At 38.1% G+C, this 24,089-nt stretch overlaps 1 protein-coding gene across 4 annotated transcripts in view; it reads right to left on the bottom strand.

Moving 5' to 3' along the window:
• Window positions 1-24,089, bottom strand: part of DYNC1I1 (dynein cytoplasmic 1 intermediate chain 1) — a 301,647-nt gene that overhangs the window by 241,432 nt on the left and 36,126 nt on the right. The window contains exons 3-5 of one of the 4 annotated variants that reach the window (XM_081800508.1): window positions 21,495-21,609; window positions 18,631-18,772; window positions 5,019-5,078 (exon numbers count right to left, since the gene is read on the bottom strand). In XM_081800508.1, the coding sequence (XP_081656634.1) occupies window positions 5,019-5,078; window positions 18,631-18,772; window positions 21,495-21,609 (317 nt within the window). The remainder of the gene's footprint in view (window positions 1-5,018; window positions 5,079-18,630; window positions 18,773-21,494; window positions 21,610-24,089) is intronic. The other 3 variants (XM_081800509.1, XM_081800510.1, XM_081800511.1) reach the window with 3 other exon arrangements.

Below are 24,089 nucleotides of genomic sequence, written 5' to 3' on the forward strand. Positions count from 1 at the left end.
TATCCCAATTAAAAGGCAGAGATTTTTAGAATAGATGAAAACACCCAATTATATGTTGCCTACAAGAAATGTACTTTAAATATAAAGAAATAAATAAAAGTTAAAGTTAAAAAGTTAAAGGGTGAAAAAAAGTTGAAGGGTGCAAAAAGATACACCATGCTAATGCTAGTCAAAAGAAAGTTAAAGTGGCTATATTAATGTCACACAAATGAAATTTCAGAGCAAAAATATATTACCCGGGACAAAGAAGTTCATTTCTTAATGATGAAGAGATTAATTTATCAAGAGAGACATAAGAATCCTAAACATTTATGCACCTAATACAAAATTTAAAAATACATGAAGCAAAAACTGACAGAATTGCAAGAAATAGAAAAGTCCAAAACTGTAGTTGGAAATTTCACCCCTCTAGCAATAATCGATAGAGCCAACAAACAGAACATTAGCAAAAGATATGTAAGACTGGAACAACATAATCAACCAACTTGACTGACATTCATAGAACATTTACCCAATAACAACACAACACACACCTTTTTCAAGGGCACATAGGACATTTACTAAGACAGATCATACTATAAACATAAAGTAAGTCTGAACAAATTAAAAGGACACCAATAATACAAAATATGTTCCCAGGGCACCTGGATGGCTCAGTAGGTCAAGCGGCCGGCTCTTGATTTTGGCTGAGGTCATGATCTCTGGGTCGTAAGATTGAGCCCCATGTCAGGCTCCATGCTCAGCGCAGAGTCTGCTTCTCTCCTTCTCCCTCTCTCTCTGCCCTTCTCCCCACTCCTCTCTCAAATAAGTAAATAAATAACTCTTTAAAAAAATACGTTCTCTAACCATGGTAGAATTGGATTAATCAGTAACAGAAAGATCTCTAGAAAATCCCCAAATATGTGGAAACTAAATAACACACTTCCAAATAACTCACCAGTTGAAGACAAAATAAAAAGGGAAACTGGAAAGTATTTTGAACTAAATGAAAATAACAAAAATAGATCAAAATTTGCAAGATGCCACTGAGTAGTACTTATGGGTAATTCTATAGCACTACCCAACTATATTAGAAATGAAGAAAGATGTCAAGTCAATGACCTCTGCTTCCACTTTAAGAAACTAAAGAAGGAAAATCATATTAAACTCAAAGTAAGCAGAAGAAATAATATCAGAGTAGAAATCAGTGAAATAGAAAATAGAAAAATGGAGAAAATCAATGAAACCAAATGCTGGTCCTTTAAGAAGATCAATAAAATTGATAAACCTCTAGCCATACCAGAAGAAAAAGACAGAAGCCAAAATTTACCAATATCAAGAATGAGAAAGGTGACTACATCTATAGATTCTGCAGATATTTAAAAGATAATAAAGGAATGCATACACAGTTTTAGGCCAATAAATTTGTCAATGGAGATAAAATGGACATATTACTTCAAAGACACAAACTGCCAAAGCTCACTCAGAAAAATACAGATCACCTCAATAGCTCCATTACTATTAAAGTTATTGAATTTGTATTTTCAAATATTCCCCCACAATAAAATCCCAAACTCAAATGGTTTCATAAGTGATTGTATTCTACCACCTCTTTTAAGGAATACCTGAATATTGAAATTATGTCACCAAAAGCATGACCCATAAAAGAACAAATTTGTAAACTGAAATTTGTCAAAATGAAACAGGTTTGTTTTCTTAAAGATGCAGTTAAAAGAATGAAAAAGACAAGTCACAAATGGGGAGAAAATATTTACCAACTATATATCGGATAAAGGATTGTATCCCAAATATGTAGAGGAGTGATGTATTTTATGTTGGTTAACTGAATATAAATAAAGAAAAAATAAATCTAAAAAATATGTAAAGAACTCCCAAAACTCCATAAGGAGAAAACAAACAACCCAATTCATAAACAATAAGGGCAAAAGATTTAAGCAGACATTTCATCAGAGAAGATATTTAAGTGGCATATAAGCACATAAAGAGATATGCAACACCATTATGTCACTAGGGAAATGCAAATTAAAACCACAATGAGATACCACTATACTCCTTTAATAGTGGTTAAAAAAATAGTAATTAAAAAAAATCCAAATCAAATGTCATCAAGAATGGGGAGGGACTGAGGATCTCATGCACTGCTGGTGAGAATGTATAATGCTAAAACCACTCTGAAAATACCTTGACCATCTCTTAAGTGCACATCCACTATACAATTAGCCATTCAATTTGGCAATATTTACCCAAAGGAAATGAAAGTATATGTCTATAATATGATTTTTACATGAATGTTCATCAGTTTTATTTGTAATGGGCAGAAAACCTGGAAACCCAAATATACATCAAAAAGTGACTGGATGAACAAATTGGCATGTCCATCTGATAAACTACTCAGCAGTAACAAGGAATGAACTACTCATACACACCTCACATGAACGAATCTCAAAAGTTATTCTGGTGAAAGAAGTCAGTCAGAAGAGTACCCACCACATGGTTTCATTTATTCTATATTCCAGGAAATGTAAATGAATGTATAGTGACAGAAACCAGATCAGCTGTTCTGGGGGATGGGGAGAAGCAGTGTGAGGATCACAAAGGGGTGTGAGGAAACTTATGGGGATGATGAATATGTTTATTATCTTGGTCATGATGATGGTTTCATAAATTTGTACACATGTTAAAACATCAATTTGAATACTTTAAATGTGTGCAGTTTTTTGTCAATTATACTTCAATAAAGCTGTTTTATAAAATGTCAATTAGGGGCGCCTGGGTGGCTCAGTCGTTAAGCGTCTGCCTTCGGCTCAGGTCATGATCCCAGGGTCCTGGGATCGAGTCCCACATCGGGCTTCCCGCTCTGCGGGAAGCCTGCTTCTCCCTCTCCCACTCCCCCTGCTTGTGTTCCTGCTCTTGCTATGTCTCTCTCTGTTAAATAAATAAAAAATCTTTAAAAAATAAAAATAAAAAATGTCAATTATATTTCAATTAAAAAAAAATCAGGTGACAGAGCAAGCTATGGGCTATGATCAACCCCATGCCAAGAATCAGGAAGAGGACATACAATTATCTCTAGAAAAGTCGTGTTGTCTGAGGTATAGTTCATCAAACTGTGTATGAGGGGAAGACGGCCCTGCATGTAAGGACTATCAGAAAAGGGAAATTTTCATTAATCAGTATTTAAAACTGTCACCTGGCTAAAATAATCTCCTCTCTCAAATATTCTCTGCATGCTCCTTACAAGCTCTCTACAATCAACCACTCTGTGAACAGAAAATCTCATCCACCTCTCATCTTCCTCTGACTCACTGGGCCTGCTCCAAAGTAAAATGGGGCAGGCAAGGTGGGAGCCACAGATATGCCCTCTCCCCAGAATAAGTCACAAGTTTTAATCTGCATAGTCAACTGAATTTTAGCTTGGAAAACACATCTAAATGGGAAAATTCCCAACTGTTCTACATCAGCAAGTGTAATTTAGCAAGGCCACAATCTGTCTAAAAATCTGTTAAGTGCTTAGGCTAGAGTCTCTGCCAGTTCCATCCTCCATTTTTTTTTTAAACACAATGAAATATTGTAGGACTACACTCTGAAATTCCCCTGAATTGTAACATACTATATGTTCATGTTTCTCTGCATGATTTAAGCCATATTTCTTGGTTGTTCAAATACTAAAATTTGAAATATGACATACAATGAACTACAAAACTAAATAGCCAAGAATTTAGTGATGTTGGAAGAGTGTTCTTAGTTACCTGAAGCATTAGAGTATTTCCTTCGTTTAGCAGTGTTGTGAGTCTGCTGAGAACTCTTGCATACACAAAGGGCCAAGGGCAGATGACATTTAACCTAACACCCAGACCGCCCTCCAGCCTCTGTGTCCACCTACAGTAGGCACTGACATTGATAGAAATCTGCAGGTACGTGCCCAGGAATCTCAGGAATTCAAAATAAATGATAACTAAATAAACAAATAAATTCCCACTTTGAGATGTATTGGCTTATATTTAGGAAGAAAAAAATAATCATTTTGTAAAATACTGTAATAAAATATGCTATTAACATACGGAGGTACCCGGTGGCATACTGGCAAGTCTCTTAACGGGTGTGAAGGCAAGGGAGCAAGCCCCTGGTTTGTCGCATTTGCCAGTTTTTATGGTGTAAATACTTCCACCACAGCTGATTTCAAGCGGATTTCACTAAATGCAAAGTTGGGAAGAGATGCATACAGACCGGCTCTCCTGAGCTTGAGCACGAGCTGATACAAACACCCCACTGCAAAGATCTCATGCACTGCTACAGCTAACTACAATCCTACAAAAGAAATAAACTCTAGTTTCTAGGACAGTCTTGTGTGTTTTATTCTTTGCGGACGAATTTTCCATTCTGAAGCAATCTTTTAACCTGTGATGGTACATTTCCATCAGGAAAAAAAAAAGATCTTTACAATGTTGGAGACCTCATCCATCATGGAAATATTTGAGATTTCTTAATACTGAGAAATGCAACAAATTTGCTTTTTCTTTAAACAGGAATCTTTACATGTTCAAACTTAGTTCAAATCAAATGCTTATTGCTGAGTCCCCAAAAAAGTGAAAAGGAAAGGAAACAAACAAGACAGGACATTTTAATACCAATTTTAGAAAAAAATTAACCTAAGGCAACTTCTTAGTAGAGGTGAAGGATGATTAGGATCTAGTCAAGCGTACCTCCCACCACAGAATGAGAGTTCCCCACCTTGAAGCAGAGGTGTGGGTGTATGTTTGTATTTTGGTTTTAGGGGAGTGTCGTTTTGCAATAATAGGAATTTAGAAGGAGAAATCAAAAGCCACTTTTTGTGGTGCTTTCCACAAAGAGAGACTTTCTTCAAGGCTTCCCTTTATAAGGAAAACTAACAGAAGGAAATAAACTTATCAAACTGGAAGTTCAACGAAAGGGGGGAAAGAGTGAGCAAGAACAGCTCCAGCATTTCAACACAAGTGTAGCAAAGAAATAAAAGGAGTAACAAAAGAGCAGACATATACCCAAGTTCTGAGTCTGACTGCAGCTGGAGCACTGAGGGGTCTGTGTCCCACTGCAGGGTCCTAATCGTGCAGCACAAAGGAAAAAGAACACAGAGAATTAACAAAAGGAGAGGAAACCAAACCAAACCAAACCATGTCATTCATCAAGGCAATAGCATATACAATACATACACAGAACATCTCCCCACTTACCCCCTCCTCCATCCCCAGGTGCAAGGAAGACCCCGTGAATATCAAGTGACAAAAGGAAGCGAGGAATCTTCCTTCGCTTTGAATATCTGTTTCATACTGGAAGCTACAGTTGTTTTCATGGAAGGAAGCCTAGAACTAAATACTCCAACTCTACACACCTCTTTGCCCCCCCTTTTTTGTTTTGTTTTGTTCTATTTTCTACTCAAGCCTGATTGATTTGAGTATGTAAACTGGTTCATGTTTCTCTGAAAATCCAGAGCCCATCCACCCCAGAGCACCAAACATCTCTCATGGGGTGAAGAGAATCAAAGGCAAGGCTGCAAATGGGTGAGAGCAAGAGCATCTGGGGGGGGAGGTGGGGCCAGGTGGAGCCTGCCTTCAGGGTCTGCTAAACTTCTGGCTTCCACAAGTCAGTTACTGCAAGAACAATGCCTGGATTTCGAGGCTCATGGGTATTTTGTTTTTTATTTATATATTACACTGAGATGATCACCGATAATATCATTTGTCTGAGACACCACGGATATCTTACATCTTTTAAATATTTCACAAGAGACAGCACAAAGTATCAACAGTTACCAAGGCATTCAGTTTTCCATGTTATTTCTCCTTCAAAATAAAAGGGGATAAAGAAGCTCTTCTATAAACAGAGTGCATACAAGAACCTTTCTTAAGCCCCATCCCATTTGCTTCAACTAAGTGTGGCCCACAGGCCAGGATCACCAGCATCTCTTGGAGCTTGTTGGGATTGTAGGCTGCAGTCTCATCCCCAGACTCACTAACTCCACACGACGGTTTACTAAGGTCCCAGGCCATGTGCAGGCACCTCCAAGTTTGAGAAGGCCTCCTCAGTTTCCTTGTCTGTATAGACTTACTGTATCGACATTTCTCTGAGTCAAACCCTACCCGTGTGATCCTATATAGCTCCTCTTCCAAAGGTAGCAGAATGCAGTCATGGCTACCCTTACCACTCTGGCTGGGCTCTTGCCCTCTTATGAACGTCCCGAAACATGACAACTAAAGTCCAATGAGAACACTAATCTGCCACTGTTCCTTAGACCAGTGCTTCTCAAATTTCAGTGCACATACACATACTTGGAAATACCGTTGAAATGCAGATTCTGGTTTAGTAGGTCTGTGACATTTCTCACAGGCTCCTGGGGATATAGATGTTGCCAGCCTGCAGACCGCACTTTGAGGAGCAACGTCTTGACTTAGATCAGTGGTTTTCAAACTCTGACAAGGATCAGAATGATGTGGAGGGCTTACTAAAATACAGAATGCTGATCTCTAACCCCAGAAATTCTGATTCAGTAGGTCAAGGGTGGGGCCTGAGAATTTGTACTCTGACACTGACAAGTTTCCAGGTAAGGCTTCTAGCTGACCCTGGAGCCACGTCTACAGAATGACTGGGCCAGACTAGTGCTTTCATTAGTCAGCAGGCAGACAGCATCACTGATCCTCAAATATGTCAGCCTCTAAACCTGTGATTAACTCGAGCCTGGCTTAAGGCCCAGGATCCTTTCAGACCAGTTACATCAGAAGGTGCAGAGTGAGACCCAAGCATCTGTATTTCGGAAAATTCTCCAGGTGATTCTAACGTGCAGCCAAGGGTGAGAACCCCTGCTCCGGACTCTTCCTCTGCTCAAGGAAAGCAGGCCTTCCAGGTTCTGGATGCTGATTCCTTCACCTTGTTGGTGAATGTAATGGTTGTAAATGGTGGAAGTAACAGAATCCATTACAGTGATTCATAGCCGCTGTTCACGTGTCTCTGGGGATCAAACCTTTTATCTTTAAGGGCATCTCTTTGGCTATAGACAGAACAGCAGCCTCTGGCTCTGGCTGGCTGTGAGAAGCATTCCCCTGTAAGGGTTGGGATCAGCTACTTTGCCCTCAATTTGCCTGGAGGTTTCTGACGGGATGACCTTTTTTGACCTTTTCCACTTCTCCCAGGCAGGTGAAGAATGCAGCAGCTCCCAGGTGGTCTGGCTTTGTCCTGTTACTTATCGGACAGCTCATCTGAACTCACTGTATCCTTAAGAAGTAAAAATGATGATTCCATCAGAATCACTCACTTAAGGAGTCGACAGTTCAGCAGTCTGGAGTTGGCATGTACTTGGGCAGAACAACAAAGGTGGTCTCTGTAACTAACCCACTGCAGTCCTGCCCCCACCCAGTCACACACATATTATTCAGTAAAAGAAATCATAGTCATCGTCAATAATGAGCAGTGAGGCAAGGAGTCAAGCCAAGGATGCAATCAAATGTGCTAGTTTTATTTTCTTCTCATTTTTTTCATTGTTATCTGTGGGGTGGTCAGGTTTGCACAGAATGCACTTTTTCTTTGAAAAAGAACTTAAAGCCAATACTTTAAATGGGCAAAAGTTGTTTTTCTCTCCAAGGGTCGCCTAGAAATGTGTATTAAATGTTTGCTGAATTCCTTCTGTGCAAGCTTGCAGAGACACTTCTCCGTAGGGGGCAGGACCTTGGAGAGGGGCCACACCTGTTCCTGGAGGTGAGAGAGGTGCGTTTGGGGTGTGGCTCCACTGTGTGTCCTGAGGAAGGTCTCTGACCTCCGCAAAGTGAAGATGCCGGCCTAGAGACCCTTTAAAGCTTTTTTTCTGCCTGATATTTGAAAACATCAGATGATGATTAAACTGCCTTTCAGTTCTCTTTTCTCCAACTGGTATACTTTTCTAACCGATCGATATGCACCTTACTTTCTGACCATCTTAATATCAAGCTAGTGTATCAATGAAAATAAAATGACGGTTTCCCCTACAGCTTCCTGGGCAGTTTGAAATCTTGCCAGGTGGTTTATTTTTTTTAAATGAAAGAAGTAGTGAAATTGTAAGTGCAAAAACATATGTGAACATAATATACTCCCACAAAATATTTTCATATAAAAATCACCCTATTTACCATAGTAATTAGTTCTCGTTTTCCGTCATTTTTGGAATGGACCAATCAGTGCATGCAGGGAGAGAATATTCTTGTCAAGAGCATTCACTTATTCAATAAATATCTATTAAAGGCCTAATAGGTAAAATACTGTGATAGAGGATGGAAAGAATTCTCAAGGAACTTACAACTCTTATCGAGAGATAAAACATGTATAAATAGTTTAGTAGAACCAGGCAGAAAGTAAAACATAACATATGAGCGGCACCAAAGGTGTGCTGTGAGGCATGGGACTTGCACATAAGGATCTTACATTTTAGTGAAGTAATGAGATGTATGAATATTTATACCTAATGATATACTGATAACCTATACAAAAAAAAAAAAGGTAATAGTTGTCATTACTTGCACAGGGCCTGGCATGGTTTAAAGTTTCAATAAATGTTAGCCAAAAAAATAAACAAATGCCATGAGAAAGATTAATAATAATGATAGCTATAATTTCCTTTCAATGAGTGTTTACTCTGTGCCAGCCAGCCAGGCCTTGGACTATACTTTCATTATTCTCTCAAGCCAGAGCAGGGAAACCCCCTTCCTCTGAAAAGATCAGAGATTCCATGCAACCTGGTTTTGGAGGGATGGGGTGAGGATTTGGACATAACAAACTCATTTTCATCAGTGCCTGGTTTGTTGGACTTCAGCCACTGAGTTGATTTACTGGGTCTAATGAGAGTCTATTATATTTTAGATGTCAATTTACCAACTTATCATGAGAATAATAACTTCCAGGAAGAGCAGTTATACAAGTCTGGTAAAGTCTTCTCTCCTTGAAGGCCAGCTTCCCGGGAAGCCAGATGACCAGCAGGGTCGTCTTTGGGATTGGAGAAAGTGCAGCTGAATGTTTTACTCCTACAACTTCTCCCTGCCTTATCCCCCATTATGTCTGCCTCTTTCCACGAGACCAGACATAGCCCCACGCTGTCAGAATCTCCCTTTTCCCCCATTACTGGGATGCCCAACAAAACCCTTTCTGATTGATGTCATCGTTCTTTAACTATGTCAGTTAGATTTTGTCTGCTGTTCCTATATGGAAAATCATCCTGGTGTTATTTGCTTATTTTTAAGAGCTGCATTTGCCAGTACTCAGCAGTTTTAGGTTATTTCTTAGAGGTTAACTCTCTGACGATCTAGGGGAGGATTTCTGACCTTGCATAGGGAAACTGCTGTTCGTACAGATCTTGAATAACCCAGTAATTCTCTACCTATTCTGGACTAAGGAGCATTGTCATGGTTTTATGGTCCCACAGTAGGACTGACAGTTCTGGATATTTCCCAACCTTGTTTCAAAATACTAGATACAGAAGCTTCCCACACCATGGAAAACAGTCATTCACTCGTATGACCCTACATATTCCAGACAATCTAGCCTCTGGCATCTCATCTAGGAAGGCCTACCATGTAACATATAGTTTATAATTTGGGAGACAATGTGTTTTTCATTACTTTAAAAAAAATAGACAAAATATCAAAATTCTTCAAATTAGCAGTGACCTAGTCAGGGACTAACTGAACTTTAAGTTTCTACCAATTCATCATTAACTTCTTATAAAATTCTCCCTTCCTTGGTCCAGTTTTATTTGCTCAGTTTCACTTTATTAGATAGAAGTAAACATTCAAAACCAAACCAAAACAACAATTCCTGGCCATGTGTTCAGAGTATAACTTAGGAGTGAAAGGCATGAAGTCTGTGTTGCATATACCTTGCTCCCTGATGAGTGTTTAACTTCTCCCTCTTCAGCTGTTACCAACAGTAAGTTGCTAGTTTCCATTCTTCTTTCCATCTTTATTAAACCTCTGAGTAGAAAGCCCTGAAATTCTTTCCTAAAGAGTGTCTTTGCCTTGACTTTTCTTTGGCTATGAGAAAGTGATGTCTGATAAATATTTGGAAGGCAGTAGTTAAGAACTCTGTCACTTGTCACGCTAACACTCCACTCACATACACTGCTGGTGGCATTTAAAATCAGTATAGTTATTCTGGAAAGCAATATGTCAGTGTGCAGCAAGAACCATTAACACAGAATTGTTCCTGGACTGGTTTTACTTCCAGAAATTCAACCTATGGAAACAAAACATCACAAGCAATACTAATAACAAAAGTGAAGGTGATGATGGTGATGGTGATGGTGATGATGATGATGAGAGCCTCTAGGTCATTAAATCCCATGGCCAATTTTGGCAGGGCCCTATTCTTTCCATCCCCATAAACCAAGCATTTCCCAATCAGGGTCACTCCTTCCCTCACCTCTTTACTCTAACCCTAGGTGACCCCACAGATATCTATTTTTTGCAAAAAAAAATAACCACAAAGTCCTCATCACCACTGAGCTCCAAGTCTGCTTTTTCATATGCCTTTTGGACATACCCATCTGCACACCAGAGCCATTTTACCCTTCTCGTCTCATATGTCTTTTGCTTCCTTTTCCACCCCACAACCCTAGTTTAGACCTTCAGGCTTTTACATCAGACCAATAGTTCCCCATTAGTCCTTAGACCTTGAAAGCATTATAAAATTAGTGTCCCAGACCTCACCTAGGCCTGTGGTTTAGGTACCTGTGTTTGTAACGAGTTCCCCAGTGAATTCAGTAAACAGCCACCAGGTATGGGAGCCAGGGATTGCAACTATCACAAAGGCCATCCTAGTTTCAGACTCAGCTCTTTCTCTACAGCCTCCCTCACATGCATTCTACCTCCCATACCCCCCAAGCCTTTTCCTTTGTGTACAACTTTCCCATCATCTGGAATGCTCTTTCTTCCAACTCCACTTGCCCAAAGCATATGCATTCATTAAGGCCCAGCTCAAATGTCATGCTCTTGAGATACATTTGTCCTCAATAACCTCATTCAGAAATAACTTGTCTCTCTCTGGGATAGGAACAGAGAAGTACTTGGGCCTCTTATTTTGTAGTTCTCTATGCTAATCTACAGTCCAAAACCTGGACTGAAGACCAAAGCTGAGGATGACCTACAGGAAGTAATGAGCACTGTTACAAAGCCCAAAGACCTCAGCAAACACACTGCTGGGCCCACTCTGACTTTTTGCCCTGAGTCCAGTAAATGGATTTCTGCCTTGGTTCTGTGACAAAGTCCCTGCCTTATATCTCAGTCCTATAACCACTGCTGGGAATTCTCCTTCAGCAAAGTCCACCTTCGGGCAACTTGTCCAGCAACCTTGAGCTATCCTCCTTTTACCTCTGTCCTCATGCCTCTACTCATCCTGCACCCATCCCACTCAATGTTTTACAAGTTGTGCAGGCGCGCACGCATGCACGCGTGTGCACACACACACACACACGTCAATACTTACCAAGTACCTAATATGTGTCAAGGCTCTGTGTACGGTGGTAATGAACCAGAACCACTTGTCCCAAATGAATATACTACAAATTAATTACAGATGATTTGGGAATAATGGTTTATGACATTATTGCTCATCTCTACAAGTACAAATATTTGAGAGCTGTAATTACACAGCAACATTTCCTTAGATGGGTTCAAATTAAATCTGTCAATTTACTGGAAGCAAGCCCTTTAGAAGTGAGAAGAATTCCTTATCTTTATATTCCTTGCAGGTCTAACTGTGTCTTTCACACAATAAATCCTCAACTATTTAGTGAATGAGTGGACAAATGAAGAAACAAAGGAATGTTCTTTACTTGCCATTTCTGCTGATGGACATGAAGGCTGAGGGCAAGCTGATTCCCAAAGAAATAGTTTTTACTTTCATTTTACCAAAAAATGAAAGAATAAATCGGGGAATGTCTGGCCTAAAACCCTTCATATCTCCCAAGCTGAGATTTGTGATGAGAATAAAGAGAAGTCCAGCCATCTTCTCTATGAAATGAGCTCAGCAACTTTATTTCATCCTTAAAGTAACTGCACTGACACTCAACTCCTCACATTCTTTCCTCTCTCTCTCTCTGAGGTGGAGAGACAGCTCGAGGGCAGAATACCAAACTTCCAGAATCCCAGGGTCTCTGAACGCTGGTTCCACATGTCCTCTCCATCAAACAAGTCACTAGTCACTAATCAGATAAAGAAAATAGTTTGGGCCCGTGTGAGCAGAATGCCAAACAGAGAGTCTCCAGTCGGTGTTACCTCCAAACACTTATGTTCCTAAGTGTCGTTTCCAAAGGTAATCAACTGAATAATAAGGACATTTAAAAATCTGTCCTATCACTCAATCTGTCACTGTCATTTACATGATGTCAATTAATTAAGGATGGTGTTTAAATAACGAGCTAATGTTTTACTTCCCAACCTCAATTACTTCCTTACTTAAGACAGACAATGATGATGATAAAGATCTTCTGATGTCAGAAATAAAACTGGAATAGTGCAATACATACTTATATTGGGGTCTTTAAAAATTTTTTTTCTTAATTTATTGTGTGGGAATCTTCCCTCTGTTGACTAACATCTGAGCCCTAACATGGAGCTCCACCACCAGCCACACTAAGCCGTGCACGAACGCCATCTGAACTGGAGCCAAAGAGAAACCTAAGACTTCCCATCATAGAGGAAGGACATGTTTTCCCCAAATCTTTCCCAGAGGATCTGCTGTCAAGCAAGCAGTTTCTCTACAAGGAAGCTCAGCAGCCCCTTGTTTATTGGGTCACTGTAACCATATGCAGATACTTCTACAGTTCACCCTCCTGAAGACAGATGAATAAGATATCAAAAATGTTCAATCAGTTAATGAGCTACAACAAAAAGAAAATCCTATAGTGTGCCTTTTATTCTAATTTCCAAGGAGACTGACTTTTAACCAGCCCTGTAATCCGTGATATTGGTCTCCCTGAAGTGCAATTAACCGGTCGCAATCTATCAATTTCTCTTTACATAATGATAATTTTTAAAAAATTTGTATATACAAAATATCATAGGCTTATTAAATGTCCTCCAAGGTTTTATATTATTTTATTGTACTTTTTCACCTTTCCCAAAACCTTAATATCTTCCCTTTAGCCTCTGATTCATCAGAGCCCCTTAGAAGATGGTGATGTTTTCACCAAAAATGGATCAAAAATCCTTCGAGGCTTATGTGGTGCAAGAGAACCCTATGAAATCCAATTGTGGATAAAAATGAAAGTCCTGAGGGTTTTATGTTGGGCATTAAGCTGGTGTTGCCTCTTAGCCCATTTTCCTCTCTTGAAATCACAGAGAAAAGAAAGTGATAACCAGGTGCTGCCCACAGAGCTTGACTACAAACAAATTATTCTAATTTCATTAAGTGTTCACGAGAAGGTAGATTGGAGAAAGAGTTTATCAAATATCTAAATTTTGCCAAAGTATCCCGTCAACATGAAATTTAATATTTACTATATAGAAGCCTAATGTTTAAATTGAACAGCACAAGGTCTGTGGATATCTGCTCCTTGGTCCCGAATTGTAATGTGGAGTGCACGGAAGGCGGAAAGGCTGAATGACCTTGGTACCTTCGTTTTCCCGTTAAGTGCTTCACAAGACATTTCTTCTGCTGCTGCACTGAGGACCCCTTGGGAGGGGCCTTACCTCCCTAGAGAAAATCTATGGATATAAGAGTTTTGGTTAATAGATACTGATCGCTGGGAGGACCAGGGATCTATTTTAAATACAATAGGATTATGTGGGGAGCAATTGGGGAAAGCTGAAAATAGTGTAGACATTAAGTAAGATGAAAATGCATTGAAATGGAAAAAGAGGGACACTTGATTAGAAAAGCAAGTTCAACAGCTTGTATAATGACGTCATTTATCATATATACGATGACATATACATTGTGTGAAGGAATACACACTAGGGTGTTAAGAGTGCTAACCACTGGTGGCAGGAATATGATTTTTCTCTAGTTTTTGCTTGTCCATATGTTCTAATTGTATAAAATGCACTGATGTTTCCATAATAATAAGAGATTATTAAAAATAAAATGTGAGGGGGATTTGAATGTCCTAATTGTTTGGAAAGTAGAACTTAATGAAGTGTTAAGACCAGATGGTCAAAAAAGAAGATAGAAATTACTTCTGTTACTATCCTCATCCCCCATGCTCCTTCTCACCACAGACAAACATCAGTAACCTCCCCTTCTGACTATTTTGTTAAAGATGTTACGGGATGGGTGGTCCTATTGTAATAGTAGATTGTACAATATGTTATCAAATTAACACATGCTTTATTTTTTAAATCATTTTGAAAATTTTCTTCCTTGAATCAGGTTTGGGACAGGGTGTTGCCTCCACACTGGTGGCCTGGAGAACTTTATGTGGTCAACACACTTTCCCAGAATTGTGCAGGCTGGTACAGCCTCCAATTTAGCTTTATCACTGAGAAGCCTAAGGCATCTTGGCTAAACATGGGAAGGGCCCTAGTGCAAAGCCCTCGGTGAGCCATTCATGGGAATGAGAAGAATAAATGTGGGCAAATGATTATTATCACCTAGATAATCGTTTCTGGTGGAATATATGAAGGTTAGGCATTAAGAGTTGGGCAACCCAGAAAGTGGTCTCCAGGGACACAGACCACAATCTGTCCTTGGCCTTGTCATGTTCAACATTTTCACATAATTACTTGAAGATAGAGCATTATCAAACTTGAAAATGACACCAGCATATTTTAGGAGAGAATCTAAAAAAGATCTCTTTCCATTGGAAAAATGTGACTAATAAATTGTGAAAAAAAAACCAGTAAGAGCTAAAACTCACATATACTAATATATTCCAGACCCTTTTCTAAGTGTGTTACAGATATTAATTTATCTAATCCTAATAATAATCTTTTGGGGTAAGTCATGTATATCACTTATATCAATTGTTGTCAGAGATCATGTAGGGTAGTGATATAGATTGTGAAAATTTCTATCAGTCTGTCTAGGTTAAAACCTAGCACTGTAGCTATATTCTGTGTGAACTTCAAAAATTACTCATTTTCTCTGTGCCACAGTGTCCTCATCTGTAAAAACTAGGATAATAATTGATTCATTCAACCAACATTTATCAAAAACTCACTATATGGATACAATCTCAAATATCACTTACTCCCTGACCTCAAGAAACCTGCCATTTCCTGAGGAAGAGAGACATGTATTCAACTAAACATAAGTCATTCTTCTTTAAAGGCTAACCAGAAGTATTAAACGCTTCACTCTTGTGTATAAGAGATGTAGGCTGTTGGTCTCAGATTAGTATTTCTAATCATTTTGAGAAAAAATATTTTTATTCTTAATATTTTTAAAAGTTTTAAAATATGGGAATAGGTGTTTAAGTTTCTCAAGTATCATTTAACTATATACTACAATGATCACTTTTCCTTCTTGGACCTTTTTTATATGCTGAATTACAGTAATACCTTTTCCTATACTAAAATATCCTTGAATTTTTTAATCAATCCTAATTAATCATAGCATAGTACCTTCTTAATATTGTGCTGGATTTCAGTTGCATATAGTATATTCAGAATTTTTAAATCTATGTTTATAAGTAAAACTAGGCTTTCAAATGTTTTATTAATAAAATTGATTTTTTTTACATCTAATTAACTGAGCAATGATTAATTGCTTCTACCAAAATTAAGAGAAAGAGAAAAATGCCACAAATGTAAGTTGTAAATGAGAAGCAGGCGGTAACAACAGAAGCAGAAATTACAAAACAAACTGTGACCCTTTAAGTTAAAATTAAATCACACTAGTATAATTGAAAAATGATTATATAGTTCTACTTTCTATTCACTTACTTTAAAACATTAACTCAACTGCTCTTAAAAATCAATAAAAGGAATTTTTGTTGTACTTGATTTTGTTAAAGCCCTGTTTTAATCTTTTTAGTATAACAGGGTATATTAAGTGTGCCAATTTGCAAATTAACCACCCACGGGGGTCGCATAGGAAATGTTTGCCTATTCTGGCTCTGTAAAGAAAATTTCACTTTTGGTTTGAGATTCTAGCACATGGATGACAGAATGTATGTGCACCTTTTCGTAGGACCAGATGTGTTCACTTGATTTCTGAGTTATCTTCTGAAAGATTTTCCATTCTTCAAAGAGCCCAAATTCCACACACATTGGCAAATTTGTGACTACGGAACTGAACTCTCAGGATTTACCAAGCTCTTTTCCCAGTCTCATGGTTTATGAAGTGTTAAAGTTAATAGTAATTGTTTTCAAAGATGTTTCTTCTACAGAAAAAGATATTTCAAGTGGAATTTTAAAAGCTGAAGTATAATGTTCTTCTGAAATTTAACTCCCATATCTATTTATGGAAGCAAAAACATAAATTTACATGGCATTTTCCTTAGTCCAAAATGAGAGCAAGATTTACTTAGCTATTCCTAATGTCTTCTCCTGAGGCAACTTGGTGCTCAGTTTTTCTGAGAATCATTAATTCTCCAATACCATTTTTCTTGCATTCCTATGAAATGTGTGCTCAACAAGGGATTTGGTCATTGGCTTCCTGTTGCCCTTGCCAGAACATTCCTATCGAGAATTGAAGTTCATTGGAATTTGTGATTCACCTCTTCCAAAGTGATTCATTAAGTTAAAAAAAATCATATAAGTGGGCAAAGAAATGAAGAGTGATGTTCTGGAGAAGAAATATTTGCTGCTGTCCCCAGAGAGCTAACAACAGAGGTCAGCTTTCTCTAGAAAGTTTTCAAAAGGGCTCATCAACTGTGAAGTCAGTAATAGAATTTAATGCTGCCAACTGCACCCCTTGAAGCGAAGCATTCATGACACAACACCATTGTTGTATAGAAACAGGCAAATATATTACCTTAATGATAGGCCAGTGGACCCCCTATGGAATGCAATTATATTGTGTCAGCTCTTGTACAAAATGTTAGATCTTACATAACCGTGTGGTTACTTTTTTTCCTCCCCTTGAAGACCTTTTGATGTGTTCAAAGCAAAAGATGAGAGAAGACATGTGCTGCCCCCAAATCAGAAAGGCGATTTGCTAAAATAAACCAGCCTGGTGCCCAAAAAACCTCTACTTCCATTCTTCCTACATTGAAAGCAGCATCCACTGGTTTCCAAATGCCCTATTAAAAGAAAATACTCAATTCTGAAACATGCCAACACGAGTGAGACAATTCCAGTCTTACTTACATGTTGGTTTCAGAAAGAAAAAAAGAAACACACAGACACACATACACACACACCACTAACACCCTACAGATCAGGCTAATACTATTCTGATTTCCGTCTTTTTCTCTACCAAAATTTCCTAGGCCTATATGGACACAAGTTACTTTCAAAAGATAATGCTTATGATGATAATGTGTTAAATGGAAAAAGAAAAATGCAAAATTTTATACCTCTCATCCAGTAACATACATAGTAACAAGAAATGTACACAGGTGCACAAGGATTGAAAGGTATATAGACAAGGCAAAGGCTGATTGGTTAGAACAGTAGTATAGTGGATGACTGTTTCTTCTTTCATTTGAAGTTTTAGTATTTTATGATTTATTTTTTAATTAAGAGTTAAAGACAGAGGTCACAAATTGCCAGCCCACAGGCAAAATCTGGCCCACAGCTACTTTAACAAAGCCATTAACATTTAACATTCAGGAGGCTGTTGCATAAATACTTGAATTTTTAGCTTCTCAAGAAAAACTGAAAGGTGTGGAAAAATTGGGTCGATATTCCCACATGAGTTCAACCAGCCTGAGCTGTGAGGAGACCATCTGGCCTTTATAGAAGGGCGCTTCCTAACCAGTTGCCACAGGATCCCACACCCCGCTCATTTATATCACCTGGCTATGTACACCAGCATGTGGGAATCCTACCGAAGGCGACCGGATTAAGGAAGTTACCGTGACTCTACCGAGACTTCTCTTTTCCTTCTTCACATCTTTACCTTTTGGATACCCCTTCAGTGGTCAAATTAGAAAATGTCTATATATCCACTTTCAGAAGTTTCATAATCCTTTGAGTATATATAGTGTAATAAAAATTTGGCAGTTGACTCACAAAACAGAACAGTCAACCCTGATGATCATAAAAATTAGTAATGATAATAAAAACACTTTGGGGACCAAGTTCTCAAATTAGTCAACTCTATTAAGCCAATAAACAACATGCTTAAAAAATTAAATTTAGGGTTAGGACATCTCAGTGCTCTCTTCACAAAAATTCCCATGGAAACCAAAACCAAAGTAGAATAATGAGAAGCTGGATATATATTCCATTTGCCTTTGGTCCTTCTCTTTTTTTTTAAGCCAAAGCTAATGGATGTGTTTCTGTTTGTCAAACAAGACACATGGTGCTCAATTAGCACAAGGAAGCATAGAAGTTTATCATTTCTAGTTCAAAATAATTTCTATGCCACTAAAATAGCAAGCCACCATCAACTTAAACATAAACTGGCTGAGTATACCTGCAGATGCATGGACACTTAACAGCACACCACAGAGTGGCACTGGTTTCTTAGGTCTCTGTTTTCTAATATTATTGACATCCACTGTGGCCTTTGTAAAGGGACATTTCTTACCTTGTTAGTGGTCCCAGGTCTCCTGAGTCTTGGCTTCCAGCTTCACTAGGAGTGCTCACTGATTTCGAGGAGGGAGACATAGGGGTTGGGACTAAATAATGAAAATAACAGGTATCCCATGTTAAAAAATGCAGCGACTGCACTGGAGAAGAGCAGTGTCAGACAGATCAAAACAAATGGGCCCAAATTAAAGTGGTTGTATGGCCAGGAGAGATTAAGATGGGATAAAGAAAAAAAAAAAAAAAAAAAGGAAAGAAAAGGAAGAAAGTCAAGTGAATTTTTCATATTTTAGAAATTAAAATTTGAAATGAATTTAGACAAAATTATCTTAGGGATTCTAAGGCCATGTCCATCTTAACAAAGTGAAATGGAGAATCAAAACAGCTATCCAGATATTTCAAGTTAAATATCTCTCTAGGGTGAACTATCTGGACAATTCCAATTCTCCACTTGATTTTGTTAGCATAGATGTGACCTATTAAAAAATAAAATGGGTGTCTATAAAACTTTGAAAGATTATGAAATAAGTAATTCTGAGTAATTTTAAATGGCCAAGGAGAGTCAGTCAAGGCTGTTGTATGTCTGCTTTGGAGGGTAATCCATTCTCCATGGAATGCAAACTGCACTGTCTCTGAGAGACTAAGTGACAAATACAGAAAGGCTAAACGGTGAACCTAGTAATTTAAAAATCTCTTTGAAACAAAGGAAAATGCCAGGCTGCTTTATTTTTACATTTAATTAATAGTTTCATCCCATTGTATTGTTTACTGGGTTTGGAACTTGTTTTCCTTTGCCTCCAGCAGCCCTGGAAGGCACAGGCTCTGGCACTTAAGTAAACTGCCGTTCCAAAGACAGGAGAGGGAAGCTCAAAGAGGGAGGTGACGGCAAGCTGACTATGTGAGAGCAAGGATAATAAAAGAAAAAAGCTAAAGGAAATGCAAATGTGTTTTCCTTTTCTCTACCCTTCAGGTACAAGCCAAATGTCCTTCAGATAGAAGCTGTACCGAATAGCCAAGATGGCTTCAGGCCAGATGAATTCAATGGGTTCTCAGTATCACACATGCCAAAGAAGCCATATGGGCGGAGAGGAACTTCAATACATAAGTGTGGACTCCCATTTGGTTTCAATCATGTGCAATTTCCTTTTATTTAATAGAGTAAAGGGTTTAACTATTTTGTCCAAATCCTAGAACACAATGGCGGATCTGTCAAGAAACTAGGAATTTCATGTGGTCCCACAATTAATTCACTGATTACCTGCTGCAGGAAGTCAGAGGGTAAGTTGGAGAGATGGATGAAAATTGAAAATGGGCTCTACTCTGGCCAGGTGCCCTGGCAAGAATGCAGGGGTAGCTCAGAATTTGGTCGTGGTGGTCATGGTTCAGAGATATGTAACTGTTTCGTTCTGAAAGTTTAATTGCTGGCTTTATGTAGAAGAGAGGAAAACAGAACATACTACTCTGGTGTTTGACCAGTGTTCACACTGCAACAGAATTTCAAAGGCTATTTTGAGGCAAAACTATAATGGATTATTGCAAAGTGTCTAAATTATGCCACAGGTCAACTAAGTATTAAAAAGTCTATCAGCTCCTCTAAGAAGGTCCATCAGTCAAATATCCCACAGGTTACATCTTCCACACCATAAATACGCTAAACAGATTAATCAACATCCTATAGGGGCTTCTTCTATCATTGTGAGACATATGATTTTACCTAATACAAACTGAGGTTTAGTATAAAATGCTTTTTTATGGTGGTTTAGGGGTGTGTGTGTATATATTAAATTATATCCAGCAATACTTAATAATTCATAGGCTTATTATATATTGCTTTTTAAAATTTATATTAATAAAATACTTGTCATTTTGTCATACATGGGATAACTTTTATTCTTAGTTTAAGTAACTATGGAAATAAATGAAAATTTATTTTAATATAAAAGCCAATGATGGGATTCGAAGAAAACAAACCATTTTGAAATGGAGACCTGATACTGCATTGTTTTATATGCATTATTTTTAAAGTTTCTTTCCTTCTTTCTTTTTTTTTTTTTTTTTACTATATTGGGTATCGTGTAGTTTTACAGACACCCTAGGATTACCCTGAAATGTATGGAAAGCAAATGGAGAAAGAAAAATAAAATAAATTATCACATGAGAGATATATAGGTAAGTGACAGAATAAACACATGTAGAGGTTTACCTCTAACACAAATGAAAAAATAGTTCAATATCCAAACCCTAGTGACAAAATGAGATCATGGACAATTAACTACGAATGAATGAGCTGCTGGAGGAGGGGTGTTGTAGTGAGAATGCCAATTAGCAGTGAAACCAAGTTCTACAATAGAGTCAAATAAATTTAAACTTGTTAAGTAGCTGCTAATCTGTCACTATTTTCAGTTTTCCTTCACATTTCCCACTGAGCTTTCTATTTTTATCATGGCATCACTCTATGCCTGTGGTGGTTATGAAATTCATAACCAGATTCACAGTATTTAGGTTGGCAGAGAGACGTTGGGATTCAGTCATGAAAATGAAGAACAATTTAAGGAAAAAAACTCCAAGATTTCTTGTATTTACCATGTGGCAACTCATCTAACAAGTATAAAATAATCTACTAGTCCACAGTAGATAAGGTTGACCATATAATCAGTCAATAAGCAGCAAATTGCTACCAGCTCTACAAACTGTCTCCCCATCTCCTTCCAGCCCCCTCAAATCAAAAAATAAATACATCTGAACCATAAGCCACAGAATTTCCTTAAAAATAAAAATAAAAGTGACATAAAAGAATAGTAAACGCTGGACATGGTATATCCCATGCAAGACAAATTTAAGAAAACAGTAACACTGTTTAAGTACCTAGAGGGGGCTCCGGCGATATACCAATGCTTTGCAAAAGAGCCTCTGTCTCTCTGCGTTTGCGATCCAGGTCAGAGTCGTCCTGAACAGGCTCTTTCTTTTGCTGCATATCAGCCTAAAAAGAGTAGATGCCAGAAAGAAAAATTAGCAGAACTAAATGTACGCCTTTCCTGGCTCAAACTGAAAATGGTAAATGCATGTGTGAAGACCAAACAAAAGCCCTAAATAGACATAATCATGTGTATGAAGGATGAAAAAACACTGTAACTCCTCCATTTAATAATTGCTAACCTGGTAATTTCTCTTTTGGTTGGAGGTTTTTTTTTTTCCCCTGCCTCTGTCACATGGTATGAAAGCTTCTCTCACCTGGTTTTAAAAGAAATCATCAGGGCTAAATATTTCTGACTGGGATGTGGATTTTTAAGAAAATTCTCTTTGTGGGCACCTGGGTGGCTCAGTTGGTTAAGCGACTGCCTTCGGCTCAGGTCATGGTCCTGGAGTCCTGGGATTGAGTCCCGCATCGAGCTCCCTGCTCGGCAGGGAGTCTGCTTCGTCCTCTGACTCTATCCCCTCTCATGTGCTTGCTCTCTCTCATTCTCTCTCTCTCAAATAAATAAATAAAATCTTAAAAAAAAAAATGCTCTTTGTTTTTTTTCAACATCGTTGTCTCTTCTGGGAAGACATACTATCAGTTCTTGATGAGTGTATGTTTGTAATATTCACACCCCATGTTAGAATTACGCAAAGAATTATTGGGATCTGGCTAAAAAATAAAATTAGTTATGAAATGTGTAACTGTAAAATATACTCTTTGTATCAGCAATCTAAGTTTGCCATGGTTTAAAATAAATCAGGCTATAATGTTTATTAAGGCATGTGAGCAATATTGATATGTAAGTGTTACTGAAGTCCCAGTTTCACAGGTTTCCATTAAACATATTAACTCAAAGGAGAAAATTATCATTTAGAAAAATATAGAACAAAAAATCATTTAGAAGAAGTTTCTTTCCCAAATCCTGTCAAAAAACAAAACAAACAAACAACAAAAAAAACCAAACACCTCCTGTGTAAGCTTCTCATGGACAGATCCTATGCCTCATTTGTGGTTTTTACAGAATAGTGATGTCAAACTACAAGCTAAAGAATGTCAGTGGTGGGATTCTGGGCTCATTAAACATTCAAGTCTCTTTTCTTTTTCCTAACACAGTTAACTACTTAAGACAAGGCATTTGTCCCACATCTGAAACATGGTAACATCGTATTTGATGTGCGGCTACCTCGGGACAAAGCTGTGTGAGTTTACAAAAGTGAAGCTGTCTTAAAGCTTATCAAAAACCTATAATCCAGTTACCAGACACACCTTCCTCCCCAAGTTAGATACCCTAACAGGTATATTATCTGCTTCAAGGGTGCAGAGTACATTTCAAAGCACCAAAGCGTAATTTACGTTGTGGCATCTAAAGTAGAAAAAGTTCATGGAACTTTTGCTTTATTCCCAGATGATAACCTACACACTAATCATAAGCAAAATGCATCTTTGCACGTAGTGCTGGGCTTGACACTTCCGTTATTATTCGACTCAGGCTTAGAACACTCTCATATTTTTGAAGTCTATCTGCCATTAGAGGGGAAAACTGCCATTATGGGAGCTGATGAGTGTGAATGAGAGCACTAGAGGATTTCAGGCATATCTCATGGAACCCAAAATTCTGGAATGGCAGTTTCATCTCTGTCTGTGAAGATGGCAAAGTTCACATTGTTTTCCAATGTTAACATTTAAACTACTGAAGCAAGTTCCAAAGTGTATGCGTACAACAGAGGCCAAAACAGAACTACGATGAGGAAAAGGACCTTGCAGGGTGAGGATCTAAATCAATATTCACAGATCACAGAGTTGAAAGGATGGAGGAAATCCAAGGAAAGGGAATCACCATCGAAGCTACTGAAATATAAATGGAAAAACTAAGATAAGCAAAATCCATCTTAGGAAGCCAGTAAGAAACAAGATGGTTTCACAGTGAAGAGTTTAGCCCTAACTGGACTCCCAGCTTTACCAAGGGCAGATACGTGTTCTATTCTGCTCAACACTATATCCTCATATCTAGATCCCGGCCTGACACGTTAGATGCTCAATAAAAAAACGTATTGAAGAAATGAACTAATATCTGTCTTAGGTCATTGTTATTCTATGACTATGGAATTTCAGAATTATACATCCTTCAGGCCAATTTCTACCAACTGCACACCAGTCAGCAAGCCCCTTTACAGCACCACTGTTAGAGGGAGTCCTCTAAACTTCCAGTCACCCAGTGCTCACAACAAAGCCATTTCTATATCCTAGCAACAAAAAGATTCGTAACCTTGCCTCATTCTTTCAAGAAAAATGTAGTAAAGGACAATAGAATGCCAGGGGTACTGAAACTGAGAGGTTCTAATGGAGCTTAAACAGAGCAAACAGAACAAGATTTGCCTTGTCCTTTCCTTTCCAATAAACATAGGACATGTTATCTCTAACTTTCTGTCATGTATAACCTAGGCAGAGAAGCACAGAATTTTTTTTAATGTATTCTAACTAATCATTAAGCACTCAAACAC

The sequence above is a fragment of the Leptonychotes weddellii genome, chromosome 12, assembly GCF_054177405.1.
Source record: "Leptonychotes weddellii isolate Sample4059 chromosome 12, ASM5417740v2, whole genome shotgun sequence".
Taxonomy (NCBI): Eukaryota; Metazoa; Chordata; class Mammalia; order Carnivora; family Phocidae; genus Leptonychotes; species Leptonychotes weddellii.